Genomic DNA, 18,934 nt, shown 5'->3' with positions numbered 1-18,934 from the left:
GATATTTGTGTACATCTTTGTTTTGTTTTGCTGCAGGTTGCAAGGATAGTATGGGTTCAACACCAAAACAATATCAAACCTTAGCCCATGTCATGACCCGCACTCTGTTTAAAAAATAATCATCGGGAATATCTTGCAGGTTGTACGCCAAGCGACTTCCGAGTTTCAGCACCTTTCGGTGCTTTGATTGTTTATCTTTCTTGGCTAAACGTCCTATTGATACATTTACTTACAATCAGGTATAAAGTGTAGATTTTTTGCCACGTAATCCGGATTTCATGTGATTTTTAACAAAAATGGGTTTAAATATTTTTAAAATAAGAATCATCCCAATATGACCTCATTCAAAGGTTTCGTGATAATACGACAAATGATACAGACAAGAGAGAGTTTTCTTGGAATTATCGACATATTCAATCACAAGCATGTTGTAAACCAAAAAACAAACGCGCACCACAAATTTTTGATTTTCATAAAATAATTTTTTCCGACGCAGTCGTTACAGTTTCGCTTTTTACCCTTTGACTTTAAAGACGCATTTCCAAGGAAACGCAAGTCACCTGATCGCAATTCTGTTTCCTGATTGGACACATACTGATAACTTAGTGGCGTTAGAACAAATAATATCGAAAATAGAAACTGCTTGTCAAGTGCTGTTTCCTGAATGAAATGTAGAAATTATAAGTAAAAATAACAAATTTTACTGCGTCGCCTATCTTTTTTTAACGATAGTACTTGTTTTTAATATCTTGTAAAAGTGGAATGGACTTAATGGTAAATGGAAAAGTGTATATTGTTAAATGTAATAACTCTGTTTTGGAGAAAAATACATACTATGAACCGTTATAAGGGCTAAAATACAAAAAAAAAGTAGGAAGCATCCTGTATGTAGTGGAATAATTTTCATATCAAAAGCTGTATAAGGAGATTATAACAAAACTCACAAAATACATGTACAAGTAATGCATCGCATTCTATGACCTAACACTGACGTGAACAATCTGTATGATAAGAATTCAAGAACATTTACGGTTTTACCAAAGATAAAGCATTAAACAATTGTATAGGAGTATAGGAGATACCATGGAACGTTTTCTTCTATTCTTGTCCTTAATTAGTGTCGTAGAATCTTGTGAACCAATTCGTGAGCCTCTGTGCCAGACGGGTATTACGTACAATTTAACAATTTTTCCTAATTTAGCTGGACATTTATTCCAGGGTGGAGCATCAGTCGGTTTACAAAACATTAGAGCTTTAATAGATCGAAAATGTAGTCCAAATATTCGTGAATTTTTGTGTAGGGTTTATATGCCTGAGTGTTACCAGAATGCACCTGTTTTACCTAGCTGGGAGATGTGTCAAGAAGCATATGAAGGATGTAACACCCTCTTATCTAATATTGGATATTCTTGGTCGTTTTCGTTAAACTGTGCCAAATTTGTGAGTAAGTACATGATCAGTAGGAACATAGGTAAGCTTATCGAACATTACAGTACTTGTATGTACACATGTATGTACACATGTATGTACACATGTATGTCAAATGATAGGATCATTTCCGGGTCAACGGGTTTTCGCGTAATTTCATATAATCAATAGTTATGATAGTTACGATAAAAATGAAATCAAATGAGGCTTCCGCGGCCTAAACAAAATGATTATCTGGTGAATTTTATATCATATAAAATGAAAACATGATTAATATTGTTTAAAGACCGAGCAATGTCGCTTTATAAATTATTATAATTTTATACCTCTTTAAAAAAGTTTCTCTATGTTTGTAAGACCTTTTTCTGTTCCATTTTTTGAAAAACTATTATTTTGCGTTTCTAAATTTGAGACTAAAACACAGTAAAAACCAAATATCGATTTATCACCAGATATCTACCAAAAACAGCACTTCATAGTTGAAATTTTGCTTTTTATTTACTTTACATAAATAAGATAACAACCAAATCATATTGCATCCTAACGCACGATTATAAAGAAAATAATTGTAGGCCGAGCGTACACCTCGTCTTATCTGTCTGATTAAACAAAATATAGAAACAAAACTGTCTACACTGAACCTCCTTTAGACATTTATCCGAGTAAGGCTTGGTTTATATTGGATGGTTTAGACATTTGTCCGAAAAGGTTTGTTCACACCAATTGCACTGTATAATGTTTTACAAGAGCTCTTTGTAGGACAACATTGAGCTTAAGGTTCTTTTACACGAGTACCTTGAAGGACAACATTGAGCATATAATTTGTTTTAAACGAGCTCTCTGAAGGATGATACTGAGCTTTCGGTTTGTTTTACAAGAGCCCCTTGTAGTACAACATTGAGTGTAAGGTCTGTTTTACACAAGCTCCTTGAAGGACAACATTGAGCTTTAGGTTTATTTCACACGAGCTCCTTAAAGACGACATTGAAAATGTGTACACGAGCTCCTTGAAGGACAACATTGAGCTTTAGGTTTGATTTACATGAGCTCCTTGACAGACAACATTGAGCTTGAGGTTTGTTTCACACGAGCTCCTTAAAGGACGACATTGAAAATGTTTACACGAGCTCCTTGAAGGACAACATTGAGATTTAGGTATGATTTACATGAGCTCCTTGACAGACAACATTGAGCTTTAGGTTTGTTTTACACGCGCTCCTTGAAGGACGACATTGAAATTGTTTACACGAGCTCCTTGAAGGACAACACTGAGCTTTAGGTTTGATTTACACGAGCTCCTTGACAGAAAACATTGAGCTTTAGGTTTGATTTACATGAGCTCCTTGACAGACAACATTGCATTGAGCTTTAGGTTTGTTTCACACGAGCTCCTTTCAGGACGACTTTGAGCTTTAGGTTTGTATTACACCAGCTCCTTGAAGGATAAAATTGAGCTTAAGGTCTGTTCTACACGAGCCCTTTGAAGGACGACATTGACATTGTTTTACAAAAGCTCCTTGTAGGACAACATTGAGCTTTAGGTTTGTTTTACACCAGCTCCTTGAAGAACAACATTGAACTTAAGAACTATTAGACAAAATAATGACTGACATGACCATCCACAGTCGTTTTTTGAATGATACAGACTCGAAATATTTCAATCAACGCATTATCTGTCTATTAGAAATAAATTTTTTCTACCACAACGGTAAAAATATTGCAGCAGTCATTTTTTCATCAATCTAAACAGAATAAAATGTTTATGTAGACATAATTTGGCTGTGTCAACACCTTTTAGGTTGAGTTAGTCAAAACATGTCGATGTCAACGCTTTTTGGGTTGCGTTTGACAAAAATGTCTAAATCAACCTTTATGCGTTGTTGTAGACCAAATGTGTCCACCTCAATGTACAAAAACGTTGTGTAAGATAGTTTGTGTCCTATTCAACACTAAATTTGCTTTGATGTTTTAAGTCAACGTATTTTTCTGTTGAGTTAAACAAAATGAGTTTTAATAAATATTTTAAGTGTTGATGTGGTCAAAATATGACTAAGTGAAACAAAATGAGCGTTGAAGTAGACATTATTTGATTTCCTCGGTTATATTTTGACTGTGCATGGTCACTACAGTCGTTATTTCAGCCAGCAGTGATATATATTTAAGGTTCGTTTAGTTAAATCATACAGCGGATTTTTAGATAACTGGCACCTGAATGCTTTGGAAATGCTTAAAATATTTTGAATAATATATATGTCTCAGAATTGGTGTTTTATTAGCATACTTGGTCTTGACAATTTTTTGTTAAGATTTTTCAGTATATCTTAAGTCGATCAAAGAATGTGTTAAAATCTAAACTTAAAACTCAGTACTAGTGCTGTAAACATAAGCGTAATAATTTATCATAAAAATAGTGTGTTTACAGTATGTGTTTTTATAATAGTCTACTTACTCGTAAATTTCACTTATGACAATAATCCAGAAAAAAAAACTATTTTGTCCATGTCGACGCCTTTATTTCATCTGCCTATACATTAATATATAATTCTAACAACAGGAAAAATGTCCTTTTTGTAGAAAGTACAATTGACTCAATAAAAAAGAAAGCACAGGACAAGAACGAGTTCTGGTTTGGCACCAAAGTAAATACAATATGTAACTCTCCCCATGCAACCGTGGCATGTAAAAACAACATACACCCAGGCCGTGCTGACAGTATTGTGTCCAGATTTAATGGAAATCTAGATGTATCACAAGTAGATAGACTGCTACAGATAAACTATACATATACTCCAGGTATGATTCGCAGTGTCGATGATGAAGATTTCCTATTTTTTTACGTTTGTATGAAGATAGCAGCGGGATAGGGAAACAACTTCTAATTAAAGATAATTTAATTATTATTTTTATTCATTCAATGTTAGATGTTGCTTTTATAATGTGCTGCTGTTTGTTTTCAGGACTTTAAAATAATTAGTAACAACCAAAACTTAGGTTTACATATAAGCTTTGTAATGCTAATTGTTAAAAAATATTTTAAAACTCATTTTGTATTTTTGAAACCTTCAACATTTGAACATTGATCATCAATCGGATCGTGATTTTCCCGATTAAGTATAACCCAAGAAAATCAGCTACCAAGTTGTCAAGGAACAATCTAATATAGATGTTTTTATTTTTAAGTGCAGCTCTGTCTTAAAAACAGACAGAAACTTATGATAAATGATTCATGCATTTCTTAATCACAAATATTTTTATTAGAAATCCCTTTGTAGGCCTCATAGAAACTGATTCAAAAGTTCAAATGAAAAGTTGCCCGCTACAGAAAAAGTACGAGAAAATTTCCCACCATAATTTTGACATTATAAACATTCAAATCATATCAATGATATATAGCAGATCAAAGGGCATGAATCAGTTTTTTTTAAGACCTAACAAATGTATTTAAACAGTGTCACTGATTACATGTATCTTGGGATGTGATGAATTGCCCATTTCGTGGTTTTTAGGCAGCACCATACCTAAGATTAAGTCATCGTATACTCGTATACTTACAAGAATATTCATTGTAATTTACACATATTTTGTAGAAACCTTTAAATCATGCCATAACACGTACTCTATGACGGGTGGAAGTTTCCAAGTAGATCCACTATCACCAGCATCTCACCATCCATTCCAAGTCCGTTCTATGCCTACTGTCACGTGGTCTTCTGATTCGTCTAAATACTACACTCTGGTATTATATGACATCGGTATCATGGACGAAACATTAGCCGTTTATATGAATATTCCTGGTCATGATTTATCTCGTGCTACAGTATGTATTTGCTGAGGCCTACAACTACATAGTTTTTACTTCATTGTTTATTTTACTCAATTATGATAGTACTTTGCTTTTACATGTATTCAGCTTCCGTTATAAGTCGTGAATAACATAACTTTATTTTTGGTTTTAGAATTCGAATACACTGAACTCAGCCTAAACCGAACAACATTGAATTTTAAAATTGGTTCGGTTTAAACAAGGGTTCGATTTATCTTGGTTAAAATACATTTAAATTGATATGAGGATTGGTTGATTGATTGTTGGCTACCGCCCGAGCAGTAATATTTCAGCTATATTCAGGCGATGAACATGAAATGGATGATAAAATGAATATGAAATGATGATGATGATGATGATGATGAAATGGGATGGGATACAAGGACAACAGGGTCGACAAATTTTGATTTCCACTAGAAAAAAACGGGGGACGGGTAGGGATCCGCAAATTTAGCCTCCTGTGGTGGAGCGCAAAGGTTCCTACTTCTATCGAATACCACAGCAGGATTCTTTAACGTGCGAGAAACGTGGCAACTTTCCCAACACGGTGCACCACTATGGTTTGCGGTCAGGTTTTCCGTATGATAGCCTGACAACCCCAGCATGTAACACGCCATGGGTACCCCATTCCACCACCTGGGCACACATCCCAGGTGCTCTGAGCGCCTAGCCCCTGACTAGGTTTTTGAGCACTATTTATTCGCCTTTTCGAAAAGCTTAGCGCTGCTGCAGGCCTATTTTTTTGACATCCGGACCTGCACGGGGCTATATGAGGAAGGTTATGATTATTCAATGATCGATTTAGACAGGATATCTGCATATTTTTGATTTAAGGAAGTAGATCTAGGGTAGGGGACATAACTCTTGAAATCAGTGATATGTTTGTACCATATTCAATTTCACCAAAGCGTATCAAAAGGCTGAATACAAACGTACCCTTGGTTTGTAAGAGTTGTGTCCCTTACCCTTACCTCCTTAAAGTAAAACGTCTATAGGTGTTTAGTAAAATACCATGAAAATTACTGAAAAGAAAAGTACCTCTAACTTTGCAGTCAATAGTCGCCTATGAGTCCCCAATGAACCCAACAGAAGTAGATTCTCCTTATGTATTTCTGCTCTATGAACAAACAGCACGGATAACTCCATCACAGATGATGGCAACCAATCTAAAGAATAAACCTGTAGAAACTCTACATTCCGACAGACGGTTCCTAGGTAAATGATTTGAACTATATTTTTATTTCAAAACTACACACAATTAAATATAATGATTTCAAATGGGGTTTCATATTTTTTTTTACGGCGACCACAGGAGATATTATAAATCTTTACCTACCCTACTCAAACAACTCACATAAATTTCACAATTTAGCTCATGTGTAATTCACGAGAAAACCGTTCCACATGAACTTCGCGTGATCAATGTTTTACTGTGTATGAAGTTATCAGAAATCACGAATTGAATATTCAGGTGATGGGGTTTAAATTTAATGTGCAGGAACATGTTCACACGCATTTATATTTACATGTTTTTAGGACCTAAAGCAATATCGTGGGTGAGAATTCAGCAGGATCCTTACTCGATAAAAACCCTGGACAAGCTCGGCATTGTAAACAATTGTCCATTATTGGTGTCAACAGGTATGTTAGGTTCTAAAATTAAACTCATCAGCAACACATAAGTAACTATAAAGCACATTATTTCCATATCAATCGCCAGTATACTTTGTCATTCTGAAGAATTTACTTAAATGCTTTGAACCATTTAGAAGAAAAACTTTGAAGAAGACATACATTTCTAAGTAACTAAATTCTAACTTTAATCAATATTGCATATAATGAACATGCGAGACATTATAACACGACACCGACACATCATGCGATATGCAGCACCGATTACAAACCGAAAGAAGGTAAAGAAAAACCTTACAATTTGGTATATTTACAAGGGATGTCTGCTTAGAACCGATGTCGTGAAGCACAAAATCTACCTCATGCAATGTATTTAATGGTTAAATGAGGAACATGTCGCTTCGTTTCTTTGACATAGTACATGGTAAATATGTACAGGATTAACCCGATATTTCCCGTGATTTGTTCGCTTAACAATTGTGTTTATCGCTTTTAACATATACATAATGTTTTTAAATGAAATACACCTGATTGTCTCTCTTTTATTACAACTGGTTATAGGCTACGTTCCTAGATTATGCCTAGAAACTATAATTCTCTTTTATAATGTATAATGCCATCTTAGAGAAAAAAATGCAATGCTTTTGTTAGTTTGTGTCTCTATCGCAATTATTTCATCATTTAAACCACCGGTGCATTATGTTTGAATGTAAATTAGTTAGTTTTTACATTTTATCTTTGTCTATGAAATACGAACAAACTACATCTCGATTTATAACTGCATACTGTCTAATCAAATGTAACAACGTACTGACTTTCTTTTAGGGAAGTAGAACTAGGGTAAGGGACATAACTCTTCTTTTTCGTTTAACTTGAAATAAAACTTTATTAAAATTAATTCTTGAACTCTTTTTGCCAAAACAGCTCTACATAAACATCAGGAATCATTCATTCCGAACAACCTCATACTGGATATGTCATTAGATGTACGATATAGTCCATCAGGAATACACTTCAGATCTTGCTGCGAGACATATGTTTATCAGTAAGGATAATGCTATTATATTATTATTCAAATAACAACTGAGTTCCTTTTATTGGTTGGTATGTTGTTATATCACTGACGTCTCGACTAACGGGAATATGCTAGACTTTCTAAATCACACGGTATGCGTTAGCGTTTTAAGTTCAAACTTCAGTCTCCGGTATGCTTATCAAGTCATATGTTACATTTAAACATTTTCTAATGTTTGCATTGTGTAAGTGACACTGCAAAAACTGTTATGTAATGTCTTGAACATTATTCTGTCTCAATACTACTTTATATCTTACGTAAGTACTTCTAAAGAACAAAGTATTCAACCATATATATTTAGGTTTACATATTTACATTATTATTTGTTTTTATTGTTTTCAAAAATGAATTTAATATTAATCCTTAGACAGAAATGTCTTATTTACATTTTCAGAGAATCTTCCATCGAACTAAACCCAATAGGAAATATGGAAGTTAAGACAGCACACGTGAGGTCGTCTGCTATTCCTACTGTTAACCTGAAGAAACGAGACTGGTACCCCAACGCTACAAACTTTGACAGTAAAATATTTGCTGTGTATATTTCATAAGACTGTTTATGCATATCTAGTAGTCTAAAAAAACTGTCCTTGTTAAAATTTTTGAAATTGCAAAACATGCTGTCTCGTCAACATCGACAAAGAAGTTTTGAATTATGTTAACATTCCTATTTTGATAAAAAAAAACTCTTATTGTTTTCATGCCTTTAGATTTTGTATGTTTATATGTTAAGCCTATTGATATAAGAAAAGTTTGCTGCGCCAGCCACCAGTTGTATGTCTTTTTTAAATTAAAAAATGGGAAGGATCTAAAATTATGGATGGAAAAGGAAATTGTCAGTTGTCAGTACCAAAAAGGACATTCTAATGAAAAAAAAATGATTCTAACTATATCATATGAGTTTTGAATTACAACCCTAAGTTACCAAGGTTTTGTTATATTTGAAATTTGAAAACAATTTGTACGAAACATTCAACGCAAAAGTATTTCATTTGCAAATACGTGTACAATTGATAATACCTTTTCCCACAGCCAATGGTTTAATGTAGTATTTCAAAAAGTTTTGTTTTATGGAGCAAATCAGTAAAATATACCGAGAATGTATTGTGACAAAATATGTCTTTTTGTGATTTTTGCTAGATTGGTATGCATATTTTAGTCATGAATGTTTGGTTTATAATTCCGTTTCACAGATAGTGAACGATATGCTCTAGTAATGGTTGACCCGGATGCAAGCTCCTCCCCATACATCCACTGGATGGTATTGAATATTAGAAGGGGTGACGTCAACGAAGGTGTCACAGTTAGGGAATACAAGGGACCACAACCACCCAATGGTGTCCACATATATTTCTTTCTGTTATATAAACAAACCGCCGCTCTTAACGCTGCCATGGTAACCAATTATACTTCGTCATGTTCACGGTACGTATACTTCATGTATATGGAGTTGTTCCACTACTGAATACAGAGTTACATTTTATAACACTGTAATTGTGTGTTAGTTTCTAGGAAGCCTTAAATTGAGCTCCCCGCGATTAACCATAGCTAGGGGTAAATAGTCTTAAACTATTATTGCCAAGGCATTTTTCGTATACACTACCTTTCATTGCCAAGCCGAGTTGTTTTGAAGAAGTTTTCAGTGGGATATTGTATGACGTTCAAAAAAAAAAAATAACGTCACAATACGTCATCGAAGTCGTAGTATGTAATCAGTGCCCGCTTGTCTTTGCTAGTTATATACACCAACCGTGTCTCATTTAATCCGGAAAATTGGTTAGTCACTCAATCGCCTAATATAAATTCGGTGAAATGCAATTGCTGCAAGTATTGGTACGAGAAAAAGAAGGATTTATCATGATTTCAATAGAATTTTATAGAAAAATGTCCGAGAGTAAAGAATCATTTTGTGCCTTGAATTTTACTATGATGTCCTATACTTTAAGATTTATTTGTAAATGAAATTATCAAAGCAAATTATCGAAAATTTAATCAATGCCTCAATTGTAATTAATAATTTGTAGTTACATAATCACATAAGCGCATTTCCTGCAAGTAATTGACCAAGTTTTTGTCCCTTCGGCAAACAATAGTTGGCCACATTTATCCCCTTTGGCAGAGATTGGTTAAAACAATGCGTCAGAGATCCTCTAATAACGAAACCAAACACCCCCATGCCTCACTAAAGATGCTTACTTGTGTTTTTTAATCATTGTTTTTCCTATTGCATTAGCAGATAATGGAAATATAATTGTTACGATTAGAATTATACAAGGTGCATGACTTACTCTGTGAAATTTAATTTTTGCCAGCTGACGATTATTGATAATTAAGTGCTTCATATATAAGATATTAAAAAAACTATTATGGATCGTTTTATTGTTTGAACTACTAAGTAAATATCGTGGACGAAATTGCCACTTGAGTATCAAGTTGTTAATTACACAAGAATAATTCTGTTATTTGAACACAAACACAGAAATAAAACAAGCATATACTAGTGACCAAGCGATACAATGACGTGTAAAAAAAAGTTAGATCAAACGGGTACAATTATATCGATGACAGCTAACAAATCGAACTGATTTGTTTTTTCAGGTGCAATTTTAAAATTAACAATTTTGTTATGGACAATCATATGGAGTTAGTTGGAGCAACATGGATGCGGGCTGCTCACGATGAGTATGTCCGTCATCTACATGTCGACGAGAACAACAAAGACAGAGCCAGTGTGTGTGCTCATCAAGCAGGATATCCAAGCTCATGCTCAACAAATAGTGGTGCAGAAATAACAGTAGGAAGATAATTGACAGTAATAGAACATATATTTTATATAAAAAATGTATTTAAATTGTGTTTTGTGGCTATAAACATTGTACAACATTTCTTTCATTTCGTTTGGTCTCAATATCTGTGTCAGCAGACTTTATCATTTGCGACTTTTAATCGTTGGTACTACCCTTTTTCCCTCATAAACTTGCACTCAGTGAGTTTAAGATATCCATCAAAATAAATAAGTAGACGAGTTTATCAACTTATTAAAGAGATCATTGTCTTTGACGACCAAATCTTGCTGTATCGTCATGTTTTTGAGTTTTCTTCTTTAAAAAATTGTATTGAGTTTAATTTAACGTAGAAATAGGTTTTCACAACAGTAAGGATCAAAACTTATGTCATATCAGATATAAAGTAAACATTAACAATGAACATTGACATTACATCTAAAATCACAAATAGGAAAAACAAATGATGGGAAAAGTAATAATACAAACCGTCCTTTATTTATAAAAACAACACATGCAATACTAAAAGGACGATGGAAGGTGTTGTTATTATAAATACGTATACTTTGGGGTATGAATAATGCATATGACAAATGTTGAAACATTGATCCAATCCTTTTAATATCACTGATCAGATCTAGATCGTTGATAACAAAGAAGACAAGAAAGTAATAATCTCGATACATTAAGCACACTCACATTATTTTTTTTTGGTTTATCAATTCTGTTAACCGAGAACGAAATTTTAAAATCGTAAATAAACAATAGGAAACCTATCAAACAAATATATAAATGACACAAATGAAGAAAATTAAAACAAAAAAAAACAAAAAACAAAAAATACAAAATTAAACAGAAAAAAATACAAATGGAAGCAACAAAAAGCAACAAAAAACAAACCAAAACCAAAACAAATTAACAAACAAACACACACAAACAAAAAAAAACAAAACAATAATAGTTTTCTATATAAAATATACATATCGCTTTGGCAAGGAAAACAACCTGGTAGCAACACAATCAAAGAATTATTTGTATATTCTAATTTTAGAATAATTATTATAGTACAAACACGACTAGGTAAACTTGAATTTGACATTTACATCCGGTTTTAAAGTAAATAGTCCAATTAATGTTCATCATAGTAAAATCAACAAGTAAATCTAGATAAATATAGATTAAATAGTGCTTGAGGAAATATAACGAAAAAAAGTTACTACCGTACTACTAATAGACACTTCTGTGTTCATTAAAATATTACAATTGTTATATCATCACAAAGGTACAAAATACATAATATAAAAGTGTCAGTCACTCTTTAATGAAAGGAATGACAAATTAAGTGTTAAACATTATTTTTCCATTTATTCTATCAATAAAACATCGTGTTAATTACGCTATATATGTATTGTTGAACGATATTACCTATTATTTGAACATTGGGTTATATTTATCAAATGGTATCTTCAATCTTTCTTCTTGTCCTTTCTCTCGGAAGGATATTCAGTTTCCAAGTTCCAATAAACCGATGTAGAGACATATCTCAAACAGTATGTACAGATCTTGGTTACACTGAGGCTCGATTCCCGAATGGCCTCGGTCATGTTAGTGTCGATCGTGCCCGTGCTGAGTTTCACCGCTTCAATCATATTCTTAATACAAGCTGTAGTGGCACCCTAAAGGAGTTTTTATGTACGGTATATTTCCCAGAATGCCAGGGCGGAGGAAAAGGACCGCTCGTGCTACCATCAAGAAAACTTTGTGTCGAATCGTACCAGAGGTGTGGTCCATTGCTAAGAAGGTTCGGATATGAATGGCCTAGTAGTCTAAACTGCCTAAAGTTTCCGGGTAAGACTTGATTTTCTTCTTGTATTACACTGGAAAAAATACTTGCACAAAAGGCATGAAAAAAATGTTTTGCTACTTAGGAGCAGGCATACGTCCTATGAACCTTATACAACATAAGCCCTTCCGGCTTCAATAATGTGACAAAATCATTCAGTACAAATTTAAGAATATTTCACTTTGGATAGTTATCTGTATTCAACAATATGGAAGTAATAAATGTTTATTTTATCTGTTCCTAACACTACGTTTCTGGGGTAGCCCACTATGTCATTTCTCTATGAAGTTTATTGTCATTTCTATATGGTATGTATTGTTTCTATTTTAGTTTTCTGTTTTTGGTTTAAACCCTGAACTTTTTAAATTTGAATATTATTTTATAGAGGCTCACATATATAACCTATTAATACTTTATGCAAAAGGCCTTCTGCATAATCCATTTTCTTTTATGATGTTCTTTTCCTAAATTTTACAAACTATATGACTGAATACAACATGAAAACATTACCATGTTCCCGCTACATATAGTACATGTAATTGATTGGTAAATATCATAATGTTTTCAAAGGATATAATAACACACTTGGAATTGGGTCTTCAATACGACAACCACTTAAGATTCATCAGTCCTTCCATGTCCGTAATCCAACCTTCAACCTCCAAGTTAGATTTTATCCAGACAGTATTACATTCCCATCCTGTTGCAGAATCTACCATTATACGTACGTATATTCAATCATCATTTTTGGGGAATAAGACAAAAGTCAACCACAAGTTTAATGACGTCTTTGTAATTTGTAATAATACAATCTTCGAAATATCTTGGAAAGGAAATGCCATAATCGCAAACGAAATATATTTTTTCGTACAAAAAGTTTTGTTTCATATATGATCCTACGCAGTTTAAATTGTTTATTGAGGCTCGGTGATGCGTTTTAAATTCAAGAGTTGTTCCTTTTTTTGTTTTCGTAACCGTTATTAGCATTCTGCACATTTTAATTTTTTTTTTCATCGTTTGTTTATTGTTAAATTGAAAGGTACTATTTATGCTATAACGACGGTTTTATTTTTTTTTCAGTGGAAAAGAAATACATATAACACAAGGGAATGATCTATTTGTAAGGACTGCCGATGTTAGAAAGAAACCAACGGTAAACTTTGAACGCAGAACTAATGTCATCAACAATTTAAAGGGTAATAATAGTATCACTGAGTTAATCCCTTTCAATAAGAACTTTTAATTGGCTTGGAGTTATTTTCAATGACAATTAAAATGCATCGGCACAACAACGATAGGCGAATTGACCGGAAACAACTAAAAATTACATACATTTTGTACCTTCGTTTATAGACAAAAAGAAAACTTAACAGCATGACTTCTACATTCATTTAGTGCACTTGTGCCAAAAAAATTATTTGTCTTTAAGTTATTCCCACCTACGGGTTTTTTTTTTGTTTTTTGTTTTGCTAATGAATATTTTAGCATAATCATGGTTAAACATAAGACTTCTTCCCCATTAACTCAAAGTAACAAATATTGTAGAACAAATCACTTACTACATACCGTATTAAGTAAAGGTAGGAAGCCTTTAAAAATTATATTTTCCCTATTTGCTTTTGCTCATAGGAGAGTTCTTTGTGATGTCATCACTTACCTGTGATTTGGTTTTGGTTGGCAAAAAAATCCTTTGAGTGGCATAGGGTATCAACTTTAAATCATCATAACTTCTGTTTTTTAAGATAATTGAAAAATTCTTTTGGTTCCCTAAACTGTCAATAAAATTCGTTTTATACATGGAATTTTTAAATCAATATTCAGTAATTAGACTATATGAGCATAAAATTTTAATTATAATTTTATATGAAAATAGAGGTTTACATATAAATATCGTTTCGAATTTTTTCTTCAAGTAAAGCAGTTATAAATTCACATTTAAAATATTAATTCTTTTATGTAAATGAAACATCTTACAGAAACAAAATTGGATGTAAAATAACATAGCTAGAAAGTTTGGAAAATTGGTATTCTAATCATCAAATTGTTAATTGTTTATTTAGTTGTTTATTTGCCAATCAATTTGACACTTAATGATATGCAAATTTGTGAATATGACATCACAAATTTGATTGGCGAACTCTCCTATTAGTACGCATAACACATAAAAACTTCTATGTTGTTACTAAATAAAACTGTTTTTTTTTACAGCAAAATACCTGACATTGGTGATGGTCAATCATTACATGGAAACGATTTCTGAGATTAAGCTAGCGTTTCATTGGGTGGTAATCAATATTGTTGGTGCTGACGTAGCTACTGGTGTTACAATTAAAGAATTCAGTGCACCAAAACCATCGATTGAGACAAGCGACACCTATCACTTCCTGTTGTTTGAACACGCAAAACCATTAGACATTTTCTCTAAAGAAATCTTGAGGTCAGTTGAGCAAAACTGTTTCCGTGGAAACCATCAATCAAATAAATTTCTGCATAGTTTCGAATACATAAATGCAATTAACTATTTTTTGTTGCAGTTAGAAATTCATTATGAAAGACGATAATGGTATTTAGATTACTTTACTAATTAACTGATAAATAAAGATTCTTTTAAAACTTCATACTTGAAAAGAAGAAAGTACCATAAACTAATAATTTTCACAGCAATAAACTGTATATACTAAATATATGGTTGTAGACAAAAGACAACAGATATCTGGTTAGGAGATGGCAATGAGTACCAATTGGTTGCTGCCGTTAAAATGAAGGTATCAATTGACGAATACGTTCGTTTCCGTGAAACCAATGAATTCAATTTCCCAGCAGAGGAGGTGTGCCGCGATGTAAAGCACTTTGAGCATGGATGCCAGGGAGCTGTAAGAACGTTTTCTGTAAATCGATAAATGAAAAAAAATGAAGTTATTGCAGTATATTTCATAAAAATTTATTTAATAAAGTGTTTTTCTTGATAATTTCTTTACCCGACATTAGTTTCTGCATTTTTACACTATCAGCAATGACATTGGTAACTAGGACAATATTAATTTCACAAAAGGAATTACCAATGACCCATAACTTTATAGAAAAACTTAAGTAAAAGTAAATCTTAATATCAATATATTTGTTGACGTCGTGTGTAGTTGTCATCATTGTAGAAAAAAAGATAATACACAGATAATGATCAATTCTCTTCACTTGATGGGTATTTATCGATTCGCTTTCAACATTTTCCAGCTTCATAACCCGGATGAATTTAGACCAGCTAATGTAATGACTGTAATGCTTTTGTCCGTGATTATCCTTTTGGTCATACGCTACACAGATAGGTTGTTGGTTTTCCAATGGAGACTAATTGTTCTCCTCGCATATAACGTATATGCTTTTAAATATAGTGAGTTAGTTTCTATGCAAAGACCCTATGAGCAAATCAATGTTAATGCAAAAAAATGCTAGCTTTAACGATTTGAAAACAAAAGCAAAATTATATCCCATACGAATTAGCCTATTTAATGGTTTAGTCAAGGTATTGGATGAGTTATCTTATCTGATCTTATCTTATGTTATACACATATTTCTGTCATTGTTTCTTAAATGCGATGTGACTAGGAAGCATAAGAACAACCACTCTTTCCTCAATTTAGGTGCCTTGAGCTATGAGATACCCGCACATATTAATCTTTTGTACATCTGTATTTGAGAATGAGTTCCTTGTATCGGTTGAAAAAAAATGTAATTTTTTACGGACTTGTGATATCGGAAACGAGCCAAATATCGCCCAAATATCTTGAGGCGTTATTATATTTTTCTACCATAATTGTTTGGAAGGGTCTTCATCTATTCTAGTCATAAATTGTGATTCGTAACAGTCCCCATGGAAATTCCAATAACTTGACGATAAACGGTTTGGCTGAAGCGTACGAAACTGTTGTCTAACAGGAATTCGGGTGCTTTAAGCATATCAAAAGAAGTTCAATTCACGTAGTTGTTTTATGTTTGTTTATTACTAAAATGGTCTAGGAGAATTCAAACATATATATTCACATCCCAATTTATTGAATGACCATTTGATATGATATGTGAGATTTTGTTTTATGAGATTATGTGGAAGTGTAGTGTATGAAGTTGAAAAACCAAAACTTTGAACAGATCCGAAAGATCCAATTGTTTAAGACATAAGCATCTAGAACATTGCATTAAAATGGAAATATCAGTTTTGAAGATATGTAGTCATCAATTTTGGTTTGAAAGCCGCAAATAGGATTTTACTCGCTGAGCTGAGGCCTCGCTTGTATATAATTTGCAACCATTAAAAACCATGTTTTTTTTTCAAAACGTCCTTAAATCCATTAGTAGCTGAAGAAATTTAAAAATGTTTAAATCTTCTATAGAATCTTGCCAATTTGTGTGTCCCAAACTGTTGTTTGGAAACCTTGACCAGACATATTATGTATCATTGCAAGATGGTATGACTATTCTTCCACATTCGTATAATATCAATAATTATTGTGAAAAAAATGCTGAATTAATTAATTGCAATAAAAAGTTTAATTAATTTCAAAAACTCGTGCATTATAAAGAATAAGTGTAGGTATTTATATTAACTAGGCAGTGTGTGATTCTCGGGAGAAAAAAAAAAAAGAAATTTTACTTCAGTTTTAAGGTAAGTACGAAATGAATAACCATCTTGTTGAATGTTTGATATTGTTTTGGACATAGGAGATAAAGATTATATAAAATGACCTTAATGGAAAAATAACTATAAAAATTGCATTCATTGAAAATTAATAAATTTCCAACTGAAATTACTCATTTCACTTCATTCAAATTCAAATAGAACTATAAAGTTATCAATTCAGGAGCGCACAAAATCTGAGATATAGTCATTATTATCATTTGACCCACCTGTTTATTAGAAATGGTTGTACCTAGCAACTAATAAGAATTTCTCATACAAGTGTCACTAGTGGTCAGGTACTTATCATTCCCATACAAATCCTTCTGATCTTTCAAGTGCATGAGAATGACGATCCCTTCTGTGTCAATTGTTTTACATTGATACATCTCCTATATTATGTCCATACGATCCGTGTTTCTTATTTTCACATTCCCTAAACGTTTAACTAAACTGTGACACCGAATAATACTTATTTTGCAGGATAAGTAACTTAAATATATTCTTATATCTGATTTGTAGAAAAAAAAGAAAGTTACGCTCTGTTCTTTTAATTGAATAAAAAAAAATCTTCCTTTATTGAAACTTACATGTACCTCTTGATTTGTTTATACCATAATGGACATTAGGACATTATTTTTACAACAAATAGATTAGTTACTCTGACTCTATGCAATAAGATAAGCCGTATCTTATTTTGAATGATCATTGCCGCGCTCATTAAATATACGATGATGTTAAAAATGATAACGACAAAAAAGTTCCACATTTTAATGATCGCATAATTCTGATATAAGAGAAAAATACTTTGAAATATTTCCAATTTGTCAAATAGCATTTGGTTTCTTTAAAACTTTTGATTATAGCTCATCTTTAATTTGTTAATTCTGTAGATTCAAGTTTAATTTGTTAACTGTTGACACCTGCAGAGATTCTAACTGTCCAGCGTTTAGGGTAATTGATTTTGTTACTATTGACATGATAATCAGTGAATAGTGGTGGTGAGTTGGTATCAGTCTGGTATTGCGTATTCCTGAGCAGTTGTACGTCAAAACATTTAAAATAATAATTTCCTACAGTTACTTCAAACATTTCCCAAAATTGACCGTCCAAAAAATCACAAAAAGTATTTCCTAAAATTTGAATAGATTATTAAAGGCTTTGATGTAACCAATATTGCTGCTGGTATATTACATGATCATACAGTTAAGGAAACTGTCCCTGCCTATTTTGATAATACTGAACCCTTTTCTATTTGCTATATTAACAAAAAGCTGACCTGTTAATATGTCTTTTATGACAGTAAATTATGCAAAGATGTGAACATTAAGGAAAATATTTCAATATCTTGAAATTGAAGTTACTCAAATTATATTAAATGGTCCAATTTCTCATGTTATTACAGGTAATCTGAGCATTGTTTAAGAACATTTCTACAAAAAGATCTTACATATCGTCCTCCAACCACTATCAATTGGAATAAATGTCTTAACTCCATTCGTATTGTACAGAACGGATAAGACGTGAGAAAGTAGACAAGAAAGCATTAAATTCTTTCTTAAAATAAGTTGACATCCGAATAAATCATTTTGAGGAACACTTTACTCCTGATAAACTAAACATCAAAACCGTATTTCCTGAATAAACACACATTGAAAGAACTTAGCAAATGATTTTTTCG

General features: G+C 32.5%; 1 protein-coding gene across 1 annotated transcript; it reads left to right on the top strand.

Annotated features, from left to right (window-relative positions):
- The first annotated feature begins 1,024 nt into the window (after positions 1–1,024).
- On the top strand, positions 1,025–15,484 carry LOC148608269 (uncharacterized). The gene is made up of 14 exons (XM_088543584.1): positions 1,025–1,444; positions 4,003–4,221; positions 5,016–5,245; positions 6,304–6,466; positions 6,788–6,892; positions 7,808–7,928; positions 8,353–8,480; positions 9,152–9,383; positions 10,557–10,763; positions 12,192–12,589; positions 13,155–13,308; positions 13,665–13,780; positions 14,793–15,021; positions 15,280–15,484. The coding sequence occupies exons 1-14, from the start codon at positions 1,084–1,086 to the stop codon at positions 15,482–15,484; spliced, it is 2,868 nt and encodes a 955-aa protein (XP_088399710.1). The 5' UTR covers positions 1,025–1,083.
- Positions 15,485–18,934: the final 3,450 nt, after the last annotated feature.

Source organism: Perna viridis, chromosome 9, assembly GCF_037379345.1.
Source record: "Perna viridis isolate PV_CMFRI_1.1 ecotype Kerala chromosome 9, ASM3737934v1, whole genome shotgun sequence".
NCBI lineage: Eukaryota > Metazoa > Mollusca > Bivalvia > Mytilida > Mytilidae > Perna > Perna viridis.
The sequence above is the reverse complement of the archived record's forward strand: the minus strand, read 5'-3'. Positions and strand labels throughout refer to the sequence as shown.